Source organism: Hipposideros armiger, unplaced genomic scaffold (genome assembly GCF_001890085.2).
Source record: "Hipposideros armiger isolate ML-2016 unplaced genomic scaffold, ASM189008v1 scaffold_213, whole genome shotgun sequence".
NCBI lineage: Eukaryota > Metazoa > Chordata > Mammalia > Chiroptera > Hipposideridae > Hipposideros > Hipposideros armiger.
This window is the reverse complement of record NW_017731563.1, coordinates 2,709,476-2,728,346: the sequence shown is the minus strand read 5'-3', so window position 1 is coordinate 2,728,346 and position 18,871 is coordinate 2,709,476. Positions and strand designations below refer to the sequence as shown.

The 18,871-nt window shown below is 46.8% G+C and overlaps 1 protein-coding gene across 31 annotated transcripts in view; it reads right to left on the bottom strand.

The window, feature by feature from the left end:
- The window catches only part of CACNA1C (calcium voltage-gated channel subunit alpha1 C), a 776,856-nt gene that overhangs the window by 134,243 nt on the left and 623,742 nt on the right, over positions 1 to 18,871 (bottom strand). For 23 of the 31 annotated variants that reach the window (XM_019654058.1, XM_019654056.1, XM_019654059.1 and 20 more), the window contains exon 10: positions 3,595 to 3,685. In XM_019654058.1, coding sequence (XP_019509603.1) covers positions 3,595 to 3,685 — 91 coding nt within the window. Of the gene's footprint in view, positions 1 to 3,594; positions 3,686 to 6,131; positions 6,207 to 18,871 lie in introns of all 31 variants that reach the window. The other 8 variants (XM_019654082.1, XM_019654049.1, XM_019654052.1 and 5 more) reach the window with 1 other exon arrangement.

Genomic DNA, 18,871 nt, shown 5'->3' with positions numbered 1-18,871 from the left:
ATATATATGGTCATGGGACATGAAATATAGTGTGGGAGTGGAGTCAAGGGAATTGTAATAGATATGTATGATATTGGGGGGAAGTGGGGCAGCAGATTGGGGGAGGGGCGTTGTCACTTCGAGGGGTAAAAAGTATAATTATTGCACTGTGTTGTACAGCTGAAACTAATTCTAAAAAATGTGTATTTCATAATAAAAAATAATTAAAAGAAAAAAAATAGCTCTGTCTAGAAATTCTTCCTGTAGTGGTTTCCAAGCGAGTGCTGCTGTCTGTTCCCCTAACAGTTCTTCGTCTGTTTCATTTACTTGTTCTTATTCTTCTGTTTGTCTGGGTCCCAAAGCTCTGCCTCCATTCCTCTGTGAACAACCCTTATCCCATGGCCTCATTAATAGTTTTTATACTGGTAACTGCAGGTGTGTGACTCCATCCCTGCTGTGAGCTGGCCTCAGACCTCCACATGCCGCTGCCTCTGTGATCCCTGCAAGACCCCCCGAGGCCCTGCTTCACTCACACTGGACTTCAGCTCCTTATCAAGTTCTGCCTGCAAACTCGATGGCTCCTTCCTCTGCATCACCTATCTTCCCCACCAACCTCCCCCACCCCCCAAACATCACATTGCAGTTCCCTCCTCTCTGCCCCCACCCACTCAGGAGCCATCTTCATCTAGGCTTCTCACTACATATAAATCCTTATTCAGACCTCATCTTACTACTTAGCTGTAAATTAAAAATGCTACCTCTCACTGTCACTCCCTCTCAGCCCCTAGCCTGTTCTCATGCTGTCTCCCAGAGGCGGGCTGACAGTCCCATCCCGTCATTGTCTGAGGCGGGGTGGGGGGTGGGAGATGGGGAAAGACCCTAACTTATTAAACACACATGATTATCCTGGCACCGTGAGCATGTATTTTACATGCACAGTATAGGTACATAAATGTGGACATTCTCGCGACGACAGGGGCCTTTCTGCAGAGCTCTTGAAGCCTGCAGAGCACATCCTCGAGGAAACGATGGACATACGAGGGAGCCTGCCAGCTTCCCTTCTTGAAATGCACTCTCGAGTGGCTTCCTGCTGCCAGTTTCCCAATCTGGAACTTGGGTCATGCGCAAAAGCCAGAGTGGAAGGTCCCCGATCACCTTCTCTCCAACTCTCCTTGGTGTCAAGATCACAGAAAGGCCTAGAACTGACGAACTTTGAAGCCTTGCTATCTGTCTCTCCTCGTGTGGCTGTCTGGGGCCCACTTCTAGAAACTCGAGTGCTTGTTTTGTATAGTTCCAAAACAAGAGGAAGAGAAAAGGCTTGCACTCTGCTTAAAAATGTAATTAGCACCATATTTTAACAACATTTGACAATAATTGCTTCCCAACAATGCTGAGAAACCTGCAGTGCAGACTCCCCGGTGCCACTGTCAGAGTGAGTGATTCCGAAGGCCCCGTGCCCTGGAGACAGAGCTGCAATAGCCGTCTGTCCCTCAGCCTGTGTCCCCTGCTCCTTTGGCTTGGAGGCCATTCTCAAGGCTGGGTGGCTTACGGTTAGACTCACCTACAGCTAACCTTTTTACTTCTTCTTTTTTTTTGCTTTAAATTTTTATTTAAGTAAATTTTTTATTTTTCAATTACAGCTGACACACAATAATTAGTTTGGGGAGTACCAACATAGTGATTAGACATTTATATAACTTATGAGGTGATCATCCTGATAAATTTAGTACCCATCTGACACCATACACAGTTATTACAATATTATTGACTATATTTCTTATGCTAGAACCTACATCCCCATGGCTATTTTGTAACTAGCAATCTGTACTTCTTAATGCCTTCCCCCTTTGTACCCATCCCCCCAACCCTCCTCCCATCTGACAGCCATCAAAATATTTTCTGTATCTATGAGTCTGTTTCTGTTTTGTTTGTTTATTTTGTGCTTTAGATTCCACATGTAAGTGAAATCATATGGTATTTGACTTTCTCTGTCTGACTTACTCCACTCAGCATAAAACCCTCTAGGTCTATCCCTGTTGCTGCAGATGGTGAGATTTCATTCATTTTTACAGCTGAGTAATATTCCATTGTATATATGTACCACCTCCTCTTTATCCATTCATCCATTGATGGACACCCAGGCTGCCTCCACACCTTGGCCATTGTAAGAAATGCTGCAATGAACATGTGAATGCACATGTCCCCTCAAAGCAGTGTTTTGGGTTTCTTCAGGTAAATACCCAGAAGTGGAATCACTGGGTTCTTCTTTGTCTCTTCTCATATATAGCCTTTGTTTTAAAGTCTATTTTGTCTGGTATAAGTATTGCTGTCCCAGCTTTTTTTTTGTTTTTGTTTTCATTTCCATTTTCATGAAATCTCTTTTTCTATCACTTTTATCTTCAGTATGTGTGTGTCTTTAAATCTGAAGTGGGTCTCTTGTAGGTGGCATATGTAAGGGTTTCATTATCTTATCCATTCAGCCACCCCATTTAAAAAGGGTTGGGTTTGCCCAGACTATTGAGTCATTTCAGAGAGAAAGGGTGAGATAAGATGCTGTCCTACTGATGGAGTGATTTAGAAACTCTTTTATTTGAGACTGGTCCTACTCTCTGCTCTTTGCAGTGTCTTTCAGTGACAGGTTGAGTTTACAGTTCTTATACCTTCCTGGCAACAGGAAAAACAGTCTCCACTTCCCAAAGTGGAACCTGATTGTTCCAGGGGGCCTCATGCTCAGGGTCAATGTGACTCCTTTACTCTTTGGACTCTGCTTTCTAAGACACTGGTCATGAAACCAGCAGTTTGCTTACTTTTAGCAGGTAAACCATTTTTCCCTTCATTTTTTGAGGGGAACATTTCCCAGGGACTACAAGTGTATATTTTTAAGATTGAACTACGATGCGTGGTTGTGATAATTCATGTGTGAACTCTGCTTCCCACACCTTGCCTGTTCCAGGCCAAAGTCAGCTGATCAAAGCCAGGGCCTGGGATTTGACCCAGGGACAGAGAAGTTGAGAACGTCTAGGCTGGGGCTTATGCTGGAGGAGTCAGTCGTAGTCCAGGCCAAGCACAGGTGAAGTTATTAACTCAAGTTTGTATTTCAAGCACCTGTTTCCCTTCACTAAATGGATAACTTAAGTCACAGATAAGGATCAAGATGTTTATCATCTCCCAGTTTATTTTCTTACCTGTTTGCTTTCCAGGTCACTTTTATCAGAATGGAAAGGGTGGTTAACAGAACCCATGGACCATAATATAGCTGTCTCTTGTGAAAGTGGGTGAGAGGGACTGGGAAGAAAGAGGCTTCAGAACCACCTCTAACCCCGCTCACATATGCTCTATATTTCTGTGATGTGATGAACAGGGGCTCAAAATCCAAGAGTCAGAGCCTCAAGGAGTGCTGGATTGAAGAGCAGTCTCAATTTAAGACCCATTCCCACTGTCTTCTTGGGTGCTATACTCACCCTAGCACCCCACACTCCCCACTTGGGTTTCGTTTCTTGCTTCACTGATCCCTGCCCATCCCAGTGATGAGCCATCCCATTCTGACTTCAGGACACAGCTTCCCTGCCTGCACCCCAGGAAAAGCCTAGCCCTGGGCTCGCCGAGCCTACTCACGCCAGCCTGGCCCCACAGTTTTCTCCCTCGATGTCTCCTCCAGCCACGTTCTCAGTGTTGACAGACTCCGTCTCACTTGTGGGCATGCTCACTGCAAGAGTCAAAGGGATGCAGAGCAAGACATGAGGTGGGGAAGAACAGGGGAGGGAAGAGCATTAGTTTCTAACACACCCACCCCCAGGAGGAGTGCTGCTTGGGAGGAGGGGAGCGGAGCAGCCCTGGCTGGCATGGGGAGGGGTGCTAGATGAGTAAGCTGAGGACCTGGCACTGCCCTGGCCAGGCTCGGGGACTTCCTTGACTGAGTGGTATGCCTGCTGCTTATCTAGGGTAAGTTTTGCTGCCAAGGATACTCGAAACTAGTGGGAATGTGGGAGGAAATCTGGTGACAAGACCAGTTACCTTATAGGAGACATCCTGAAAACTCACCATTGAATCCTTTCTCTCCCCTTAACTCGATGCCCCAGAGAAGCTATGCAACCTTTTCCATTAGCATCTACTACTTGCCATAAAAGAAGAGCTTTCATGAAAATATTTTATTTCTCTTATTTTTTCCACCCACCAATTCTAAGGGGCTCTATCCCCCAAACTTGTTTGTACCAAGGGTATTTCTGCTGCCTGCATGAACTACTGGCAGATTTAGAGGACAGCCCCTTTCCTGTAGAGTGCACAGGGTCCTGAGTCTGTTATGTCTAGGACCGTCCCTGAAATAGAGAGCTTGAAGAGAATGGCCATGAGCAGAATCATATAGTAAGATTCACATTAGCGCTGCAACCTTAGGAAGGAGGAAGCCACCAAATTAAGTTTACACATAGCTTGAAGACAGACTTCCAGCAACCTTGACATTCCCACCTCAACAGGGGATGTAAACCATCTCCTTCCATGAGTGCCAACCTGCCCATCCATCTCGTCTCTCCCGAGGTGACAGGGGCTGAGTGTGCAGACCAGCAGGAGTCTTCCCCTCATTTGGTGGCTCAGAAGAAGCCATTGCTTTTATTATATTTTATTCCAAATAAAGGTTTAAGTCAGGAGAATTCTTTCCCACCTCCTGTTACCCCTTTAATAGGATACAACAATGAGTTCCTTATTTGTGCTAACCCTGGTCAGTGGCCATCATGGCATGGATTCTGGTTCAGCCTTCTTGGCAGAACAGAACTCTTTGTGTGGAGAGGAAATCACCAGCCCTCAGCAGCTAGAGAATCTGCAATTAGTGAGGGTGTGGCATCAGGTGGTGTGGTACCACATGAAAAGTCCCCAAGGGGCCATCACAGCCCAGCAGACTTCTACTGGTTACATGGATAATATTGCTGGGTGCGGATTTTTTCCCAGTTTCTTTTCTTGTGGATGAACACAAGATGGGAGGGTGAGAAGAGACTCATTTTAAGAGCATTGAAGATACAAAGAGAAGCCCATGATTTACCATGTGTTTGAATGTCACGTGTGAGAGACTCCACCCTAGGACTCATTTTCAACAAAGTTAAGTAGTGAGAAACACAGATGCTATTAAAGTTTGGAACTGGATGGGACTTTAGACATTATCCAGCTCTATCTTGTCCCCTTCACTTCACAGGACAGGAGTGTGAGGTCTAAGGAAGGGACAGAAGCCCAAGGTCACCCTGTGTCTGGGCAGGACTTGTACCAGAGCACAGGTGTCATGAACCCCTGCACCATGCTCATCCTGATTGTCCCCGTGTTGACCAAGTCCCTTCCCTACACTCTAGGACAAGGTGAGGTTCTTGAAGCCAAATCAGGCTCTGGGAACATCACAGGAGCATGGTGAATAGACAGATAATGGTGTTTAATTTTGCAGCATTTACATTCTCTTTGCAGCCCAAGGTCTGAGGGAACTAGTGAGTGAGACCAAGCCTTAGGGATGGTTTTAGCACTGGGGGCTGGGAAGACAGATTTTCAGAGCTTTTCAGAGTTCCTTTCTCCATCCACACTAAGGAAGATGTAATATAATTGAAGAGCTTTTAGTCTTTCAACTCATATGTCTCCAGCCATTTCTGACCTAAACTTCTTTGAACTCTTCCAGCAGCGTTATTTAAAGAGCTGAGCTGTGTACAAAAAGTGATCTGACTTTGTGACACTCTGCTCCCAGAGAGCCCCTGGGGTGTGCAGTAGTGTGATGGTGGTGCTGCTGGGCTTGGAAAGACAACCAAACTAGGAGTGGGAAGGCCTGGGCATTAGGAGGAACCATATCATTTTCTGAATCAGGGCACTCTCTGTACCAGTAGAAAGCTGGCATTTACAGTGGCCTTAGTCTTGGCTGGCACTATCCAAAGGAAAGATTCCATCAAGGAATAGCTGCTGATTTTCACGTCTGCTGACTTTACACATATGAAGAGATGATAAGGCAATGGCTGTGAGTGAGACAGATTTCCATCCCCTCACAAAACACAGACATACACACAAACACATGCAGACACATATACACACATATGACCACTGCATCACAAGCCATCAAGAAACATACCGTCCCGTTCAGTCCGGTATATACCGACACACATTTACACACACAGAGCACAGCGGAACGTTACCATGGGTTTCTGTGGAGTGACTAAACCAAGCAAACTTCCCTTTCTTCTGATCAAGCAAGCCCGCTGGAGCGCCTCCTTTCACAGACAAGATGGTCATTTTCAAGAACCAGGAACAAGACATCAATAGAGAGCATGCAGTCATCCACGGGCAAAAGAAAGAAACAAAGAACTCAGCTTTCACATACAACATCCATTTTTATCTCCAAAAATAAACTAAAAAAAGTATAAAGAGCAATAAACCAAAACATATAAGAAAACATAATAAAATAGAACCAAAACCCCATATCACATGAATTAATAACACAGAACACACTATGGACACTGGGGAGCAGGAGTTACTCCAGCACAGGCTTCAGTGTACACTGGTCCATCTAGTTAGTGGCTTTCAGGAGAGGGCTTACTAGGAAGGGCCACCAGTCTGCCTCCTCTGGGAGGTGCCCTTTTACAGGCTCTGGTGGGGTAACTGTGAAAATCAAACTACAGCTTTGGTGTCTCCCTTCACCGGTACCCAACGGCCAGGTGACTTGGCCTCCTCCCCACCTGTAGTGGATTCAAGGGCTCCCTTACCACTTAGACCCAGGTCATGTCACTTGCGGGTGTAAAACAACTGTGGATCTACTTGCCCCTTTGTCCAATTCAATCGTTCAGTAAAAACCTACCAAGTGCTTCAGGTCTGATCACATCCCAAACAAATATGTATTTGCTTTTAATGGGGTTAAACAGGCAAAGGAGTTGCTCAATTGCTTGTCAGTGGGTGGTCTTTTGAGGAGGTTTGTATACAAGAAAGAATCCTGTAAGCTTTTCTTGGGTCAGGGCTGTAGTTGAAGAGGAGGATGTTAATGAGAGTGTGAAGACACTGATTACAGCAAGTGGAACAGGAGAGTTCTGCGTTCTGCACTGGACTTTGAGTTCTGGATATGAAATGCTTTAGCTAACTCCTGAGAAAGAGAGTTTTCCCACTCCATCTGATAGAACTGGCATGAACTGTGCCTCTGCCAGGCCCCAATGGAGGGTTGCTGGGACGAGTGGTGGGTAAGGCATAGTCACAGCTGACGAGTGAGGTGGGAAATCTGTTAGCACTCATCAATGGAATCACGTGCCCTGATGAAGAGTGGGCAGGTAGCCTCCCATCAGGCCAGGAAAGAGCATGGAGGTGAGGTCAGTCCAAGCTTTAGGTGCTTTTTTATCTCATCCTTTTCCACTGGCCCTCGGATTGCGATCAATGAACATCCTTGAATGCTGCTTGTTAGTGAAAATTCTGAAGACTGCTCATGACAGGAAAGAGTCAGGCTTATTTTCAGCCTATGGAAAGGGCCATTACCCAAGCACACATCTTTAAAAAACAAAGTTTGGAATAAGCAGAAACTTCACAACCAGTAGCATTATTTTTTTCATTTCTCAAAAATCGTATTTGAAAAAAGCACTGAGAGTTAGAGGAGCTGAAATGAATGACTTTGTTGAAATGTGCCTTCTAGAAAAAAGGTATGTCTCAATTTAGAATGATAACAGTCACCCAAGTGAGCATCTCATAATGAGTGGTCTTTTATTAGGAGTGGTAAACATGAGGCTGCCTGCCAGTCACCACATTTCCGTTCACACAGAGGTCAGGGGGGATGGGAACCCTGGCCAGTGATGGAAAGCCCAGAACATTGCGACCTGTTATACAGGAGCATTACCCAACTTTTGGTTTTGGCATCAGTATTGTCCCATCTTGTTCAATTTCAGAAATAACTGTATGATAATTTTAAAATCAATAGAAAGAGCTTGATAAAATCATGGCGATTCAATGCATAACCGATTTGACCAGGGCTGGTCTTTCATGTGGGCAAAGCTGGCAGCCAACTGCATGGAAAGTGATTTGAAAGCATCTAAATCATCTCCCTTGATGGGCCAGTAGTCTCCTCTGGACCTGCTCTTTTGGGTGAAGCTCTAGATCTGAAGGTTCGGTGATGAAATGAAAATATCGCACCTGGAAGAAGCAGTACATCAACATATTACTGCCTAGTAATTTGTGATGGTTTATCGCATAAACACATGAGGGAATAAGATGGAGAAGATGCGGTTGTGTTCCTTTTAAAGGGACTTGCTCCCCTAGAGAGATGGAGTTGGGTTCCTTCTTGGAAACTGAGTGTCCAAACAGTTAAAAGTTGAGAATTATAAATGCTGGATACTAATTCTGGGGATGAGATGGACAGCCTGACTCCTGTGGACACTCAGATGATGAAGTGGTTGGAAACCAAGGCAGAAAGATGGCAAAGAACCAGGTGTCTGAGGGCACCTCTCCTCTATAGGCAACCTAGTTGATGCCTGGAGAAGTGAGCTTGATGTCTGCTCATCTGCAGTGCTGTGATCATGCACCTTCTGTGGAATGAAATGTGCTTCATGGAATGGATTCATGAAGGAGAATGCCAAGGAAGAATGCTAGAGAGGAAGTGAATTTTTTTATTTTCTAACTTGATTGTTACTAGGTACTGTGGATCAAATTTGGGTCTCTGGGCTCTCCTGTCCCTTGGCTTCTGCTGAGAAGATTTCAAAAGAAAATGAGATTTTTGTGTAAGAGTAATTAACAGCTGCCATTGCAGGTGGTGGAAAACATAATCACAAATTTAGTAACATCACCAATAACTACAATGAGTTGTATAGACTGTATCTTGCCAATGACTGATTACATTTGAATTAATGTTTTCTTTTCCACAAACATCTACTCTAGTTGGCAACTATTGCTTGAATTGTGCTTACTCAGACTATTTCTGTGTCTCAAGGGAGGTGCACAGTTCTTGTCTCACATTAACCAAGGGTTTTCCTGACCTGCTGGAGACAGTTGTGCAGATACTGGGGAGATTACAATAAGCCATTTCTGACACAAGACAATCTCCTGAAATCGGAAATCACATGAATCGTGATGGGGGAGGAGGAGCACCAGTAGACCTAAGCTTTTGTGAAGATTGGCATTCCCTGGTATGCCTGAATTTGCAAATTCTCTGAGGGTTTTTATTCACTAAAGTTTAGGAATACTCCATTAAGAAAACAAGGCTGTGCTTGGAAAACATGGCTACACAGACCAGCTGGCCAGCCTTTTGGCAGCTGCAGTCAACAGAGAAAGAATGGGCTCACAGCACATGGCCCTCTCCGTAAAGCTAATGATTGTCTCCAGGCATGTCCTTAGATAGCTGAAAAAAACCCCTCTAAGTGGTGAGTCTGCTCCAGGCAGTTCCACTGTGTTAACACTCATGGTCTCTGTAAAAACAAATTCGATCTCATTTAGCCATCATGATGCAAAAAACGATGAAATGTGTGAACCCAAATATGGCCCACATCAGTCACACGAACAAAAAATGTGTTCAGAAGGGGCTAAGGTTTGAGAGTAAGAGCAACTTTAATTTTGACAAAGAAAAAGAATGTCACTGAGATTACTTAGCAATCAATCCACAAAGGAAATAGTAAGCAAAATCTTAAGTATTCCTTCCTTTAGTTTTTTTCCTCCTCCTTTCCTTCCCTTCCTCCCTTTCTTCCCATCCATGAGGCTGGAGGAGTTAACAAGGAGAAGTATCCACATATAAAATATCTGGCCTTGCTTCTTGAGGCCTTCTGTCTCAGATAGTTTTACGTGTCATAATTGACCAGGTGACATTAGAGCCAAACTCCATTGAGGGAACAAGGAATACACCTGGGGAGGGATGGAGAAATCTGCCTAGTTCTGAAGCCTTTGGTCACCCCAAACAGCTTTGACATTGTTCCAGGGATGGGCCTTTGCAATGCCCTGTTGTAACCATCCACAAGAATGGCTGGTCTCTCTTGGGATTTGCTAAGACAAATGCCCAGTCTTCATTCTGGAACTGAGCTGGTAGCCTCATTGCCCAAGGTCAGAGGACTCATCAACTGCTATCAGTCTTTATCTCCTCTTGTTGGCAGATGGCTGGTGCATCAGGACCAGACATCTCAGGCAGGAGATGAAGGCATTTCCCTCCCTACTTGAACTTCTCTTGTGCTATGGAGCGCCACCAGGAGCCAATGGGCTGAACCCAGCGTCAGCCTGACTGCTGGGGCGCAGGTGCTCAGGCTTTCACACACTCTTGGGTGGATTGGAACTGAAGTGTTTACTTCGCAGATGCCCATTTTATAATACTATCTTTTTTTGCACATGAGTGGTATAATAAATATTTGTTTTCTCAAAGTACTACTCAGAGTACTAACAAGCAAAAGGATTCCAAATTTCCTACCCTCCCTGACTCCAACCTGAAATCTAAAACTCCCTGAGATCTGGCTCCATCCTATCTGTGATGGCTGAAGGTATCCCCTTAGAAATTCATATGCTGAAGTCCTAACTCCTATGCCTCAGAGCTGTATTTGGAGAGAGAGTTTTTAAAGAGGTAATTAAATTAAAATGAGGTCATGAGTTTGGGCTCTAATCCAACATGACCAGTGTCCTTATCAGAAGAAGAAAGTTGGATACAACCACTCACAGAGGGAAGATGACATGAAGACATAGGGGGAAGACAGCCCTCTACAGGCCACGAGACAGACCTGGGGCAGATCCTTCCCTCATGGCTCTCAGAAGCAGCCAACCCTGCTGATGCCTTGATCTTGGACTTCTGGCCTCCAGAACTGCGAGACAATAAATTTCTGTGGTTTAAGTGACCCAGTCTGTGGAACTTTGTTAGGGCAGCCCTAGCTGACTAAAGCACTATCTAGTCATCCTTTTTTCCTGTTACTTCTGGCAGAAACTCGCCACCCAAGTCAGGCTGCCCTCCTCATTGTCCCTTGAATGTGCCATCTTTATCCTGGTCTCTGGGCTTTGGTATATACAATATTCTATATCATACCCTCTCCTGGGGTGCTGGTCCGTGTCCCCTGCATGCCACCCAGGGGTCAGGAAACTACAGCCCTTGGGTCAGATCCAGACGGCCACTTGTTTCATGTATGAAGTCTCACTGGAGCCCAGCCACGGCTGTTTGCTCTGTGTGACCCATGGATGCCTTCACACCACAGGGTCGAATAGTTGTTCTAGGGGCTCTGTATGACTTGCAAAGCCTAAAATAGTCACTAACTGGCACTTTAGAAAAAAGTGTGCTGACTCCTGAATTATTCAAGTTTTGACCAATCCTGGAGGCCCAGCTCTATTCTGTGGAGGCTTTCAGGACCACCCACTGCCCCCGAGTCCCATCTTCTGAGCTCTGGGAACACTAGGATCTGTGAGAATTATAAGTAACAACCTGAATTCAAGTTTTGGTTTCACCCTCTCCTAGCCATGTAACTCGGGGTACATTGTTTAACCTTTCTGAGATCAGGATTCCTCATTTGTGAAAAGAAGATAATGCTACTTTTTATTTTAAAAGTTCTGGCAAGAATTAAATGAAATGTTTATAAAATAACTTTGTAAAATGGTAAGTGCTCTAAGTATTTGCTAATATTACCAACTAATTTTCATCTGACTTTCTTATAGTTTGAGGTACAAGTATTATCTTTATGTCCCTAACTAAACTATAACTTTCTCAAGGCCAGAAACTTCATATTAGAAATTTGTGGACTCCCTTTCAGAGCCTACTGATACTGGATATGGATCTATAATACTAACACTTATATCTTCACGGGGTTTTTAAGAGTACGCCATATGCTGGACATCTTGAGGGTTCGTCTTTCAGATGCCTTCCCCATGCCCCCCGCCATGCCGGGTACTCAGGAGTCCGAGTTTGTAAACTTCCTCAGTGAGATCTCCCATGGTGGGGCTTCCGGCTGGGTTGGCCATGGGTAGTGGCAGCAGGGTGTCTGTGAGGCCTGAGGAGAGTGAGGCTGGGTGGTCACTCCCCTGGGCCTGCATGCAGGCCGGTGCAGGCTGGCTGTGACTTGCTGCCGAGGGCCACAGGTCTGTTGTGTGACTCTCTCCTCATGCCCACCCTCTCTGACATCTGTAAACTGCTCCCTCACTGTCCCTTCAGGCCTGTGCAGGTAACAGCTCCCCGGGTACTGCCCTCAGGGCCCTGCACTATGCCTTGCTGACTTCCTTGGACCCTGCCTGTGTCTTCATTAGTCTCTCCTTAAATCACCCATTTTACACATCTACCTGTGTGGGCAAGGTAGACAGTATTATCTCGTTGAGAGGTGAAGAGTAGTCCCCCAGAGTTGACGGTGACAGCTGGTAAATGGCAGAGAATGACTGGCCTTGAGTCCAGGGCTTTCCTGGCTACATCAGGCAACCTCCAGAGAAACTCTGCTCAGACACATATTTGCAGGTTGAATTACTGATAAGAACTAGTGATGTAGGATATTAGCCCATGGATGGCTTTAGCCCAATGGCAGAACAGAATCCAAAATTCTGGCCATGGTTATTGCCCCAGGAGGCTCTCGTGGGAGGAACTATTATATTTCACCAAATTTAATTTTATCTCGCATAAAAAATAACCTGGGAAGTTATTCCTGATTACTCTTCTACAATTGGATAGATAAAGCACATGGCTACATGTGGTCTCAAGCTGATGGGTGATGGAGCTCTTTATATGTCGTCATCCAGCTGAGGGTCTGAGGAAGCTCCCTAGCCCTGGAAATCTAGGCAGTGCCAGATAGCTCTTGTCTTGGCCTTGCCCATAAGCAGCTTCAAATCCTTGGCCAGTCATGTGATGATTTGGGGTCTCATTTTCCTCGTCTTTACACAAATAAACTGAACTAGCTGATGAATTATAGGTCTTTCATAAGGGAAAGAAAGAGAGGGAGTAGGAGAAGAGCAAAGCAGATTGTAGAATAAAATCAGAAAGAGATGGTGAGAGAGAAGGCTGAATGGTAAGCAGCCATGGCAGTCTGTCTGAATTGAAAGGTTACAGAGAAAGGGGCTACCTGCCTCCAGAGCCGTCCCCACAACTTCCTGCAGCCCAGGCCCAGCATGGCTTTTTCCACATAAGCAATTAAAACCTGGTTGATTTTAAGCCATAGGAAAGTAAATATAAAACAAGATTAAATATTAAGAAGCCAAACAAAGTAGCCTTATTAAAAAGGCACAATATAAGCATGATGTGCCATTATCATCATTATTATTACTGCTGTAAACTGGGGGGGAGGCATGAATGCCTGCCCTTGAGTGGCAGCTATAACCCACAGAAGAAACCAGGCACCGTCCTCTCAGCAGGCCATAAACATCAGCGCTCCACAGCAGAAAATTTCTCTGCACAATTGTGGCGCCACTGAGTCGGCCACCTCAGTTATTACCTGGAGGTGGGGCTCAGGGAGGTGGGCAGAGGTAGGAGGAGGTGGGGTGGCGGTGGGGGCAGGAAGTGCAGCTGCATCCGTGTCCCTTCCCTTTCCGTTCCCACCCATCCGCCTTCACTAAGGGTGACAGGGCAGTGAAGCACTAGGCCCTGGGGACTATGGGGGAAACAGAACGTCTGGTCACACAGGAGGGGTTGGAGCTCTCAAGGGAAACAGAGCTCACGGCACCACTGGGCATGGATGACGGTGACCTTTCTGTGTGAGATTCCTTTGGAAACTAGATGGTCACCAACGTTGTATGATATGAAAGGGACACAGAATGACTTGTGTCCCTGATCCTTCCCCAGTCCAGATGTCCACTGGTAATTGCTTCATTTTAGGGCCTTGTCCCCTTAGAGTGCAAATACTCTTGAGATATATAATAGTAATATCAGTCATTTCTATCTTAATAATAATAATTGCTCAGTTTTTTATCACTTGCTACATGCCAGCTCTTCTTCCATGCACTTTACATATATATATATATATATATACTGAAACAAGCCTCAGAACAATCCTGTGAGGGGTCATCTGTCCCTATTATGTGTTCCCAATTTCTAGATCAGAAAATGGAGGCTTAGAGAATTAAGTCACTTTTTCAAAGTGGGCAACCAATAAGATGGAGCATTTGGTGGATGTTACGCTCAGTCAGCCCTCTTAGCTCTGTGTGTACTGGATGAATTTATAAAAGCCTTTCGTAGTCACAGGAGAGGACTAGAGAGTCCTGCGGATGTGCTTGTACCACTAAGAGGAGAAGAAGAGGAGATTGCAGGGGGAGAGGGTGTTCAGGGAAAAGCCACTTATTTTATAATCCTGCCCAGGGCCTCCCTGCCAGCGCTTCTGGGTGAAGGGGGCGGGGCAGGAAGCAGAGCAGCATGAGTAGGAGCATGGGCTCTGGAGCCAGGTGGCCTGAGTTTGAACCCTGGCTGGGCCACTTTGGAGCTATGTGACCTTAGGTATGTTACTTTGCTCCTCTGTGGCTCAGTTTCCCCACTGCAAAAGAGAGATCTGACTCATACCTACATAGCAGGGCTAGAAGGAATAGGCCAGCCCTCCATTTGATAGGTGAGACCGTTCAGGTCCAGAGAAGGTCAGTGACTCGCCCAGGGTCACACAGCTAGTTAGTGGTAGAGGTCTAGTCCTCCTTCCAGAATCCAGGGCTGCCTCCTGTTTTCACTTGTCCTTTACTGACATCATGGAGAGGCTGAAAGCCACCCTTGGTCATCACAGCTGGTCACAGGCCCAGGGCTCCCTCCCTCATCTCCCTCCCTTGCTTGGAATTCTGAAGTCCCACTGTGGGTGTTTTATACGTGTGCCTGTTCTTTGCTGGTGACAACAGCTACACAGAGCTCACTCTCATTTTCTCTTTTCTCTCAGGCTCTGTCTTCTTCACTCTTCTGCTGCTCAACATAATTTTGACCCAGGTCATGTTCTCTGCAGGGAGGCCCCACAGGGCCCACAATCTCAAAGGGTGGGGAACCCACAGATGGGGGGCTGTCTGGAGCAAGGAGCAGTACTTCTTTGGAATTTCTCAGGCTCACCTTCCCTTCTAGCATGCAAATAAATTGGTGCCTTAAATTTCTAGGCGGCTTCCATTGGTGGTGTTTATGTGAAGTGAGTCACTTTAGCTCCCAACCCCATGGTGCTTCTTCAGCTGCATAATTTCATGAATGAATTTATGGGCAGCTGTCAGAAGGATATCAATCAGCTTGCCCCCTTGCACAGCAAGGCCTTTCCTTTCATTAATCTCCCAACTTTGCCTGCTGGGTGCTGGTAGTTATTTTCTTCCTTCTTGCCCTGGTTGCAAGACCAAGGGTGCAGTCTACCTGGCCCACCTTGCTACTTGAATTGCCCACATCTTTCATGGAGAGGTCCTTCAGCAGCGGGGGCAAAGACCCAGGGAGGCAGCGCTCCCCTCCTGAGCACTGGTCAGACCTGTTAGGACAGACCGTCAGAGCTCAGGGCCATGGTCAGAGAGGGGCAGCAGCCAGATGGAGGAGTTCTGAGATGCTGAAGGGCTGTGTGTCTTGGTGCACAAAGAGGCCGGAAAGGTTTAATTAGATATGGTGGGTGGAGAGACCTCACACCTTCTACAAATACTTGAAACCTGTCATGTGGGAGAAGGCACCCTCTGCCTAGAGTATTTCTACAAGAAATTGGCATTGAAGAGTGAGAACTGGAGAGGCAAAGATTTCCCCCTAATATAAGAAACGTTCCAAAGTGGCCTGGCTGCCTTGAGAGACCAGGAGTTGCTCATTTCTAGACATTTTCAAGTATTTGCTGGGGGTTTGAGAGGAGATTCCTAAGATTTTTTACCTTGGAAAAAAAGAAACTGACATTTACAAGCAAGGAGTGTTCTGCATGATGAGACATCAGGTTGTTGATGGTCTGTGAGGGGGGCAGGGACCGGGCCTAGAGGGAGGGGTTCTTTCCCTTACTCTATTCTCTCGGCACCATTTCTTTATATCCTGTTTGTCATCACTCACCGCATACAACCCTCAGCCTGTCCCCCGGGGCCCTATGAAATGCATTCCCTCTACCTATCCAACCTCCTTTTCCATTCCCATCCGGCATGCACCTCCTGGTCCAGGCATTTGATCCTACTCTCGGCCTCCAGGATATGCCACTCTTGGTCAGCTTGGTTTGACCCCATTTTGTGGAGGGCCTGACACATGCACTGTGATTGCCAGGTGCTGTGCCCCTCCACCTGGTTCTTGCCTGCCAGGGACCTACCCTGGGCTCCTCCTCATGCACAAGACTCTCTTTCCCTCCACGGCCTAATGTACCCTCTTAAACCACACAGCATCCTGCTTAAATGTACCGTCTGTACCACGTAGTGTAGAGCTCGGGCACACAGACAGTTCTTTTTCTGCTCATTGGAAAACGGTACAGCACTGTGTGGTGTTAGACCACTCGTGAAATGACCGCATTTAATCCTCACAGCCTCCTGGGAGACAGCCAGGGAAGGTGTCTTCATTCACAAGTTGCAGATGAGGAAACTTAGGCTTCAGGGGTGCATAGCAAGGACAAGGATGCTCCCTGAGGCTCCCCCAGGCACATGTGCCGTTGGCTGTCACTCAGGAGCGGATGCAAGAGGCGAGGCTCTCCTTGTTCCGCCTCAGCCACTCTCCTGCCCTTCTCTGCTTTTTGCGTTTGTCCTGGCTTTTCCACCAAAACTTTCAGAAAGCATGGCACCTTTTGTGAAGCCAAGCTGACCTCCTGGGCCACAAGATGGGAAGAGCAGGGCTTGAAACTTCCCCTGGAGGTATGGGAAGCATGCCATAGATGCTGGCAGGACCAAGCACACACCTCCTGCAGCTTTCTTCTACTTCTTTATCCTCAGAGAGGGGTAGGAGTATGCATATCTGGGCTGGGGCCAGGGTCAGCATGGTTTCAGTTATTCATTCACTCACCCACTCACTCACTGTTTCATCAGAGTGGGCACTGGGATGCGCACAGTCAGCTACCCTTCCAAGGCTCCTCCCTCCCTCCTGTGCTATTTAGGGGAAGGGCCAAGATGTTGCCACGGTGGGCAGCACCTGCTCATGCCCATAGCAGCTGGGATGACTGAGCCAGGCACAGAGAAGGAGAAACCGGCCCCAAACCAAATGTGCAAAAGAGATGGATTTTAACGCTGAACAATATCACTTTAATCATTCTATTGAGCAGCCTCTCCCTCCAGTCTTCCTCTCAAGACAGACTTGGAATCAAAGACATTATTTACCCTTCATCCTTCCTCCTCTTTTCCTTAATCTTAGAACTCTTCGATAATTTTTCAGGAGAGTTGGGCTTGTGGGAGAGGCTGACTGTTCTTCCTTTAGAAGACAGAAAAGGTTTTTGAAACCTAGAGAACAGGGACCCTGTCCTCAACAAGCAGAAGGCCTGGAGGCACTGGCAGCAAATGGGAATGCTAATGTCCCAGAAATCAGCTCTAAATGCAGGTGACCTTGGGTTCACCAGCGCCTCCTGCTGGGTGTATGCTGCCTCCATTACAGCCCCTCTTAGTCCTAGAGTCTGTGAGGATTCCTGCTGCAGGCTCAGGCCCAGGGAACTCAGAAGGATGAAAAGGACATACAGGTTCTGGTTTTTGGAGGGAGTCACGGTCATGGCTGGTGGGATACGGAATAGGCTTTTCCTGTGAGGAAGGGGATTGGTTGTGTAAACTGCATGATGAGCAGGTAGTCTGTATAGTGGGGGCATGGGACCCAAGGTCCCCAAGGTAGCAGGTGTTACTGGGTCTGTATCGTGGGGGCATGGGGACCTTGGGTAGGTTCAAGCAACTCTTGCTTTTGCTGCTGGTGGCGCAGCAGTAATCCTTACCTGATGGTTAGCTAAAAAGCTGTGAAGGCAACGTATTATGCCTAATTTGGGGACAGCAGAAAGGAGACAGGGGTCTTTTCTTTATTCCAATAATACTGTGAGAGAGTGAGCTTCCTTGTAGATGGAAGGGACCAAGGACAGAGGTCAGCACTGGTGAGGAAAGAGGGGCTGCATCAAATCCCAGGTGTGGGAAGGAGACAGGAGTCATTGAAACCACACATGCCAGTCAGGAGTCCTGAGTTCCAGGGTCCACCTCAGCACTGACTCAGTGTTTGGGAAGAAAGCTCAGTGCTTCCCTCCTGGGTTACTGAAGGACCAGTGAGAAGAGGTGGGCAATGATCTCAAAAGCACACCCCTACCAGGGGAACGTAAGGCAGGAGGGAGAGCAGAGACAGAGAAGCAATTAGCGCGGGGGTGGGGTTGGGGGTAGGGGGGTTAGCCCAGCCAGGACGATAGCAGCTCCATAAGGGGAACACCCCTTGCACCTACGACACCTCAGACGAATGTATGGAAGTTAAACAGCCTCAGGTATTAGCTCAGGAGAAGGGAGAATTTTCTAACAACTGGAGCTGCACAAAAATGGAAGGGGTTTCTTGTGACCTGATGAGTTTCTACCACAGAGTGTTCAAGAAAGATGGGGAAGATGCTGTAGAGGAGTTTCATGCATAGATGGAGACCTGAGGGGAGAAGGAGAGAGCCGCTGGGACACTTTCCAGGGTGGAGATTCTTCTGTTTGAACACTTTCAAGCAAACACAGAAGTATCAGGATATTGGCTCTGGGAAAGAGCAGAATAGTATGGGCCAAGAAGAGTCAGTCAGCTGCCGGATGCTGGAAGGAGGCCGCCCGAGCTCTTATAGAGGGCACATCTCTCTTGTAGCCACCGGCCACCCAGCCAAGATGGGGACAGCCAGTGTCTGCAAAACAAGGTCATTCTCTCCCTGGCCCAGCCACCCATCACTTCGGAATATAGGACTCAAAGGTAAAGACAGTGGCAGAGGAAGTTCCCAGGATCAGAATGCTCAAGAATTTATAGCAAGCCAGAGATTATTTGACTATTACTTTTATGTATTAGGGAATTGAGGCTCAGAGAGGGAAGGGTTTGTTCGCGGTCACAGGGTATGAGAGCTGAGACTGGGAACCAGGTTTCCTGACTTCCTTTCCAGGGTCTTCTTCCACCCCCCCT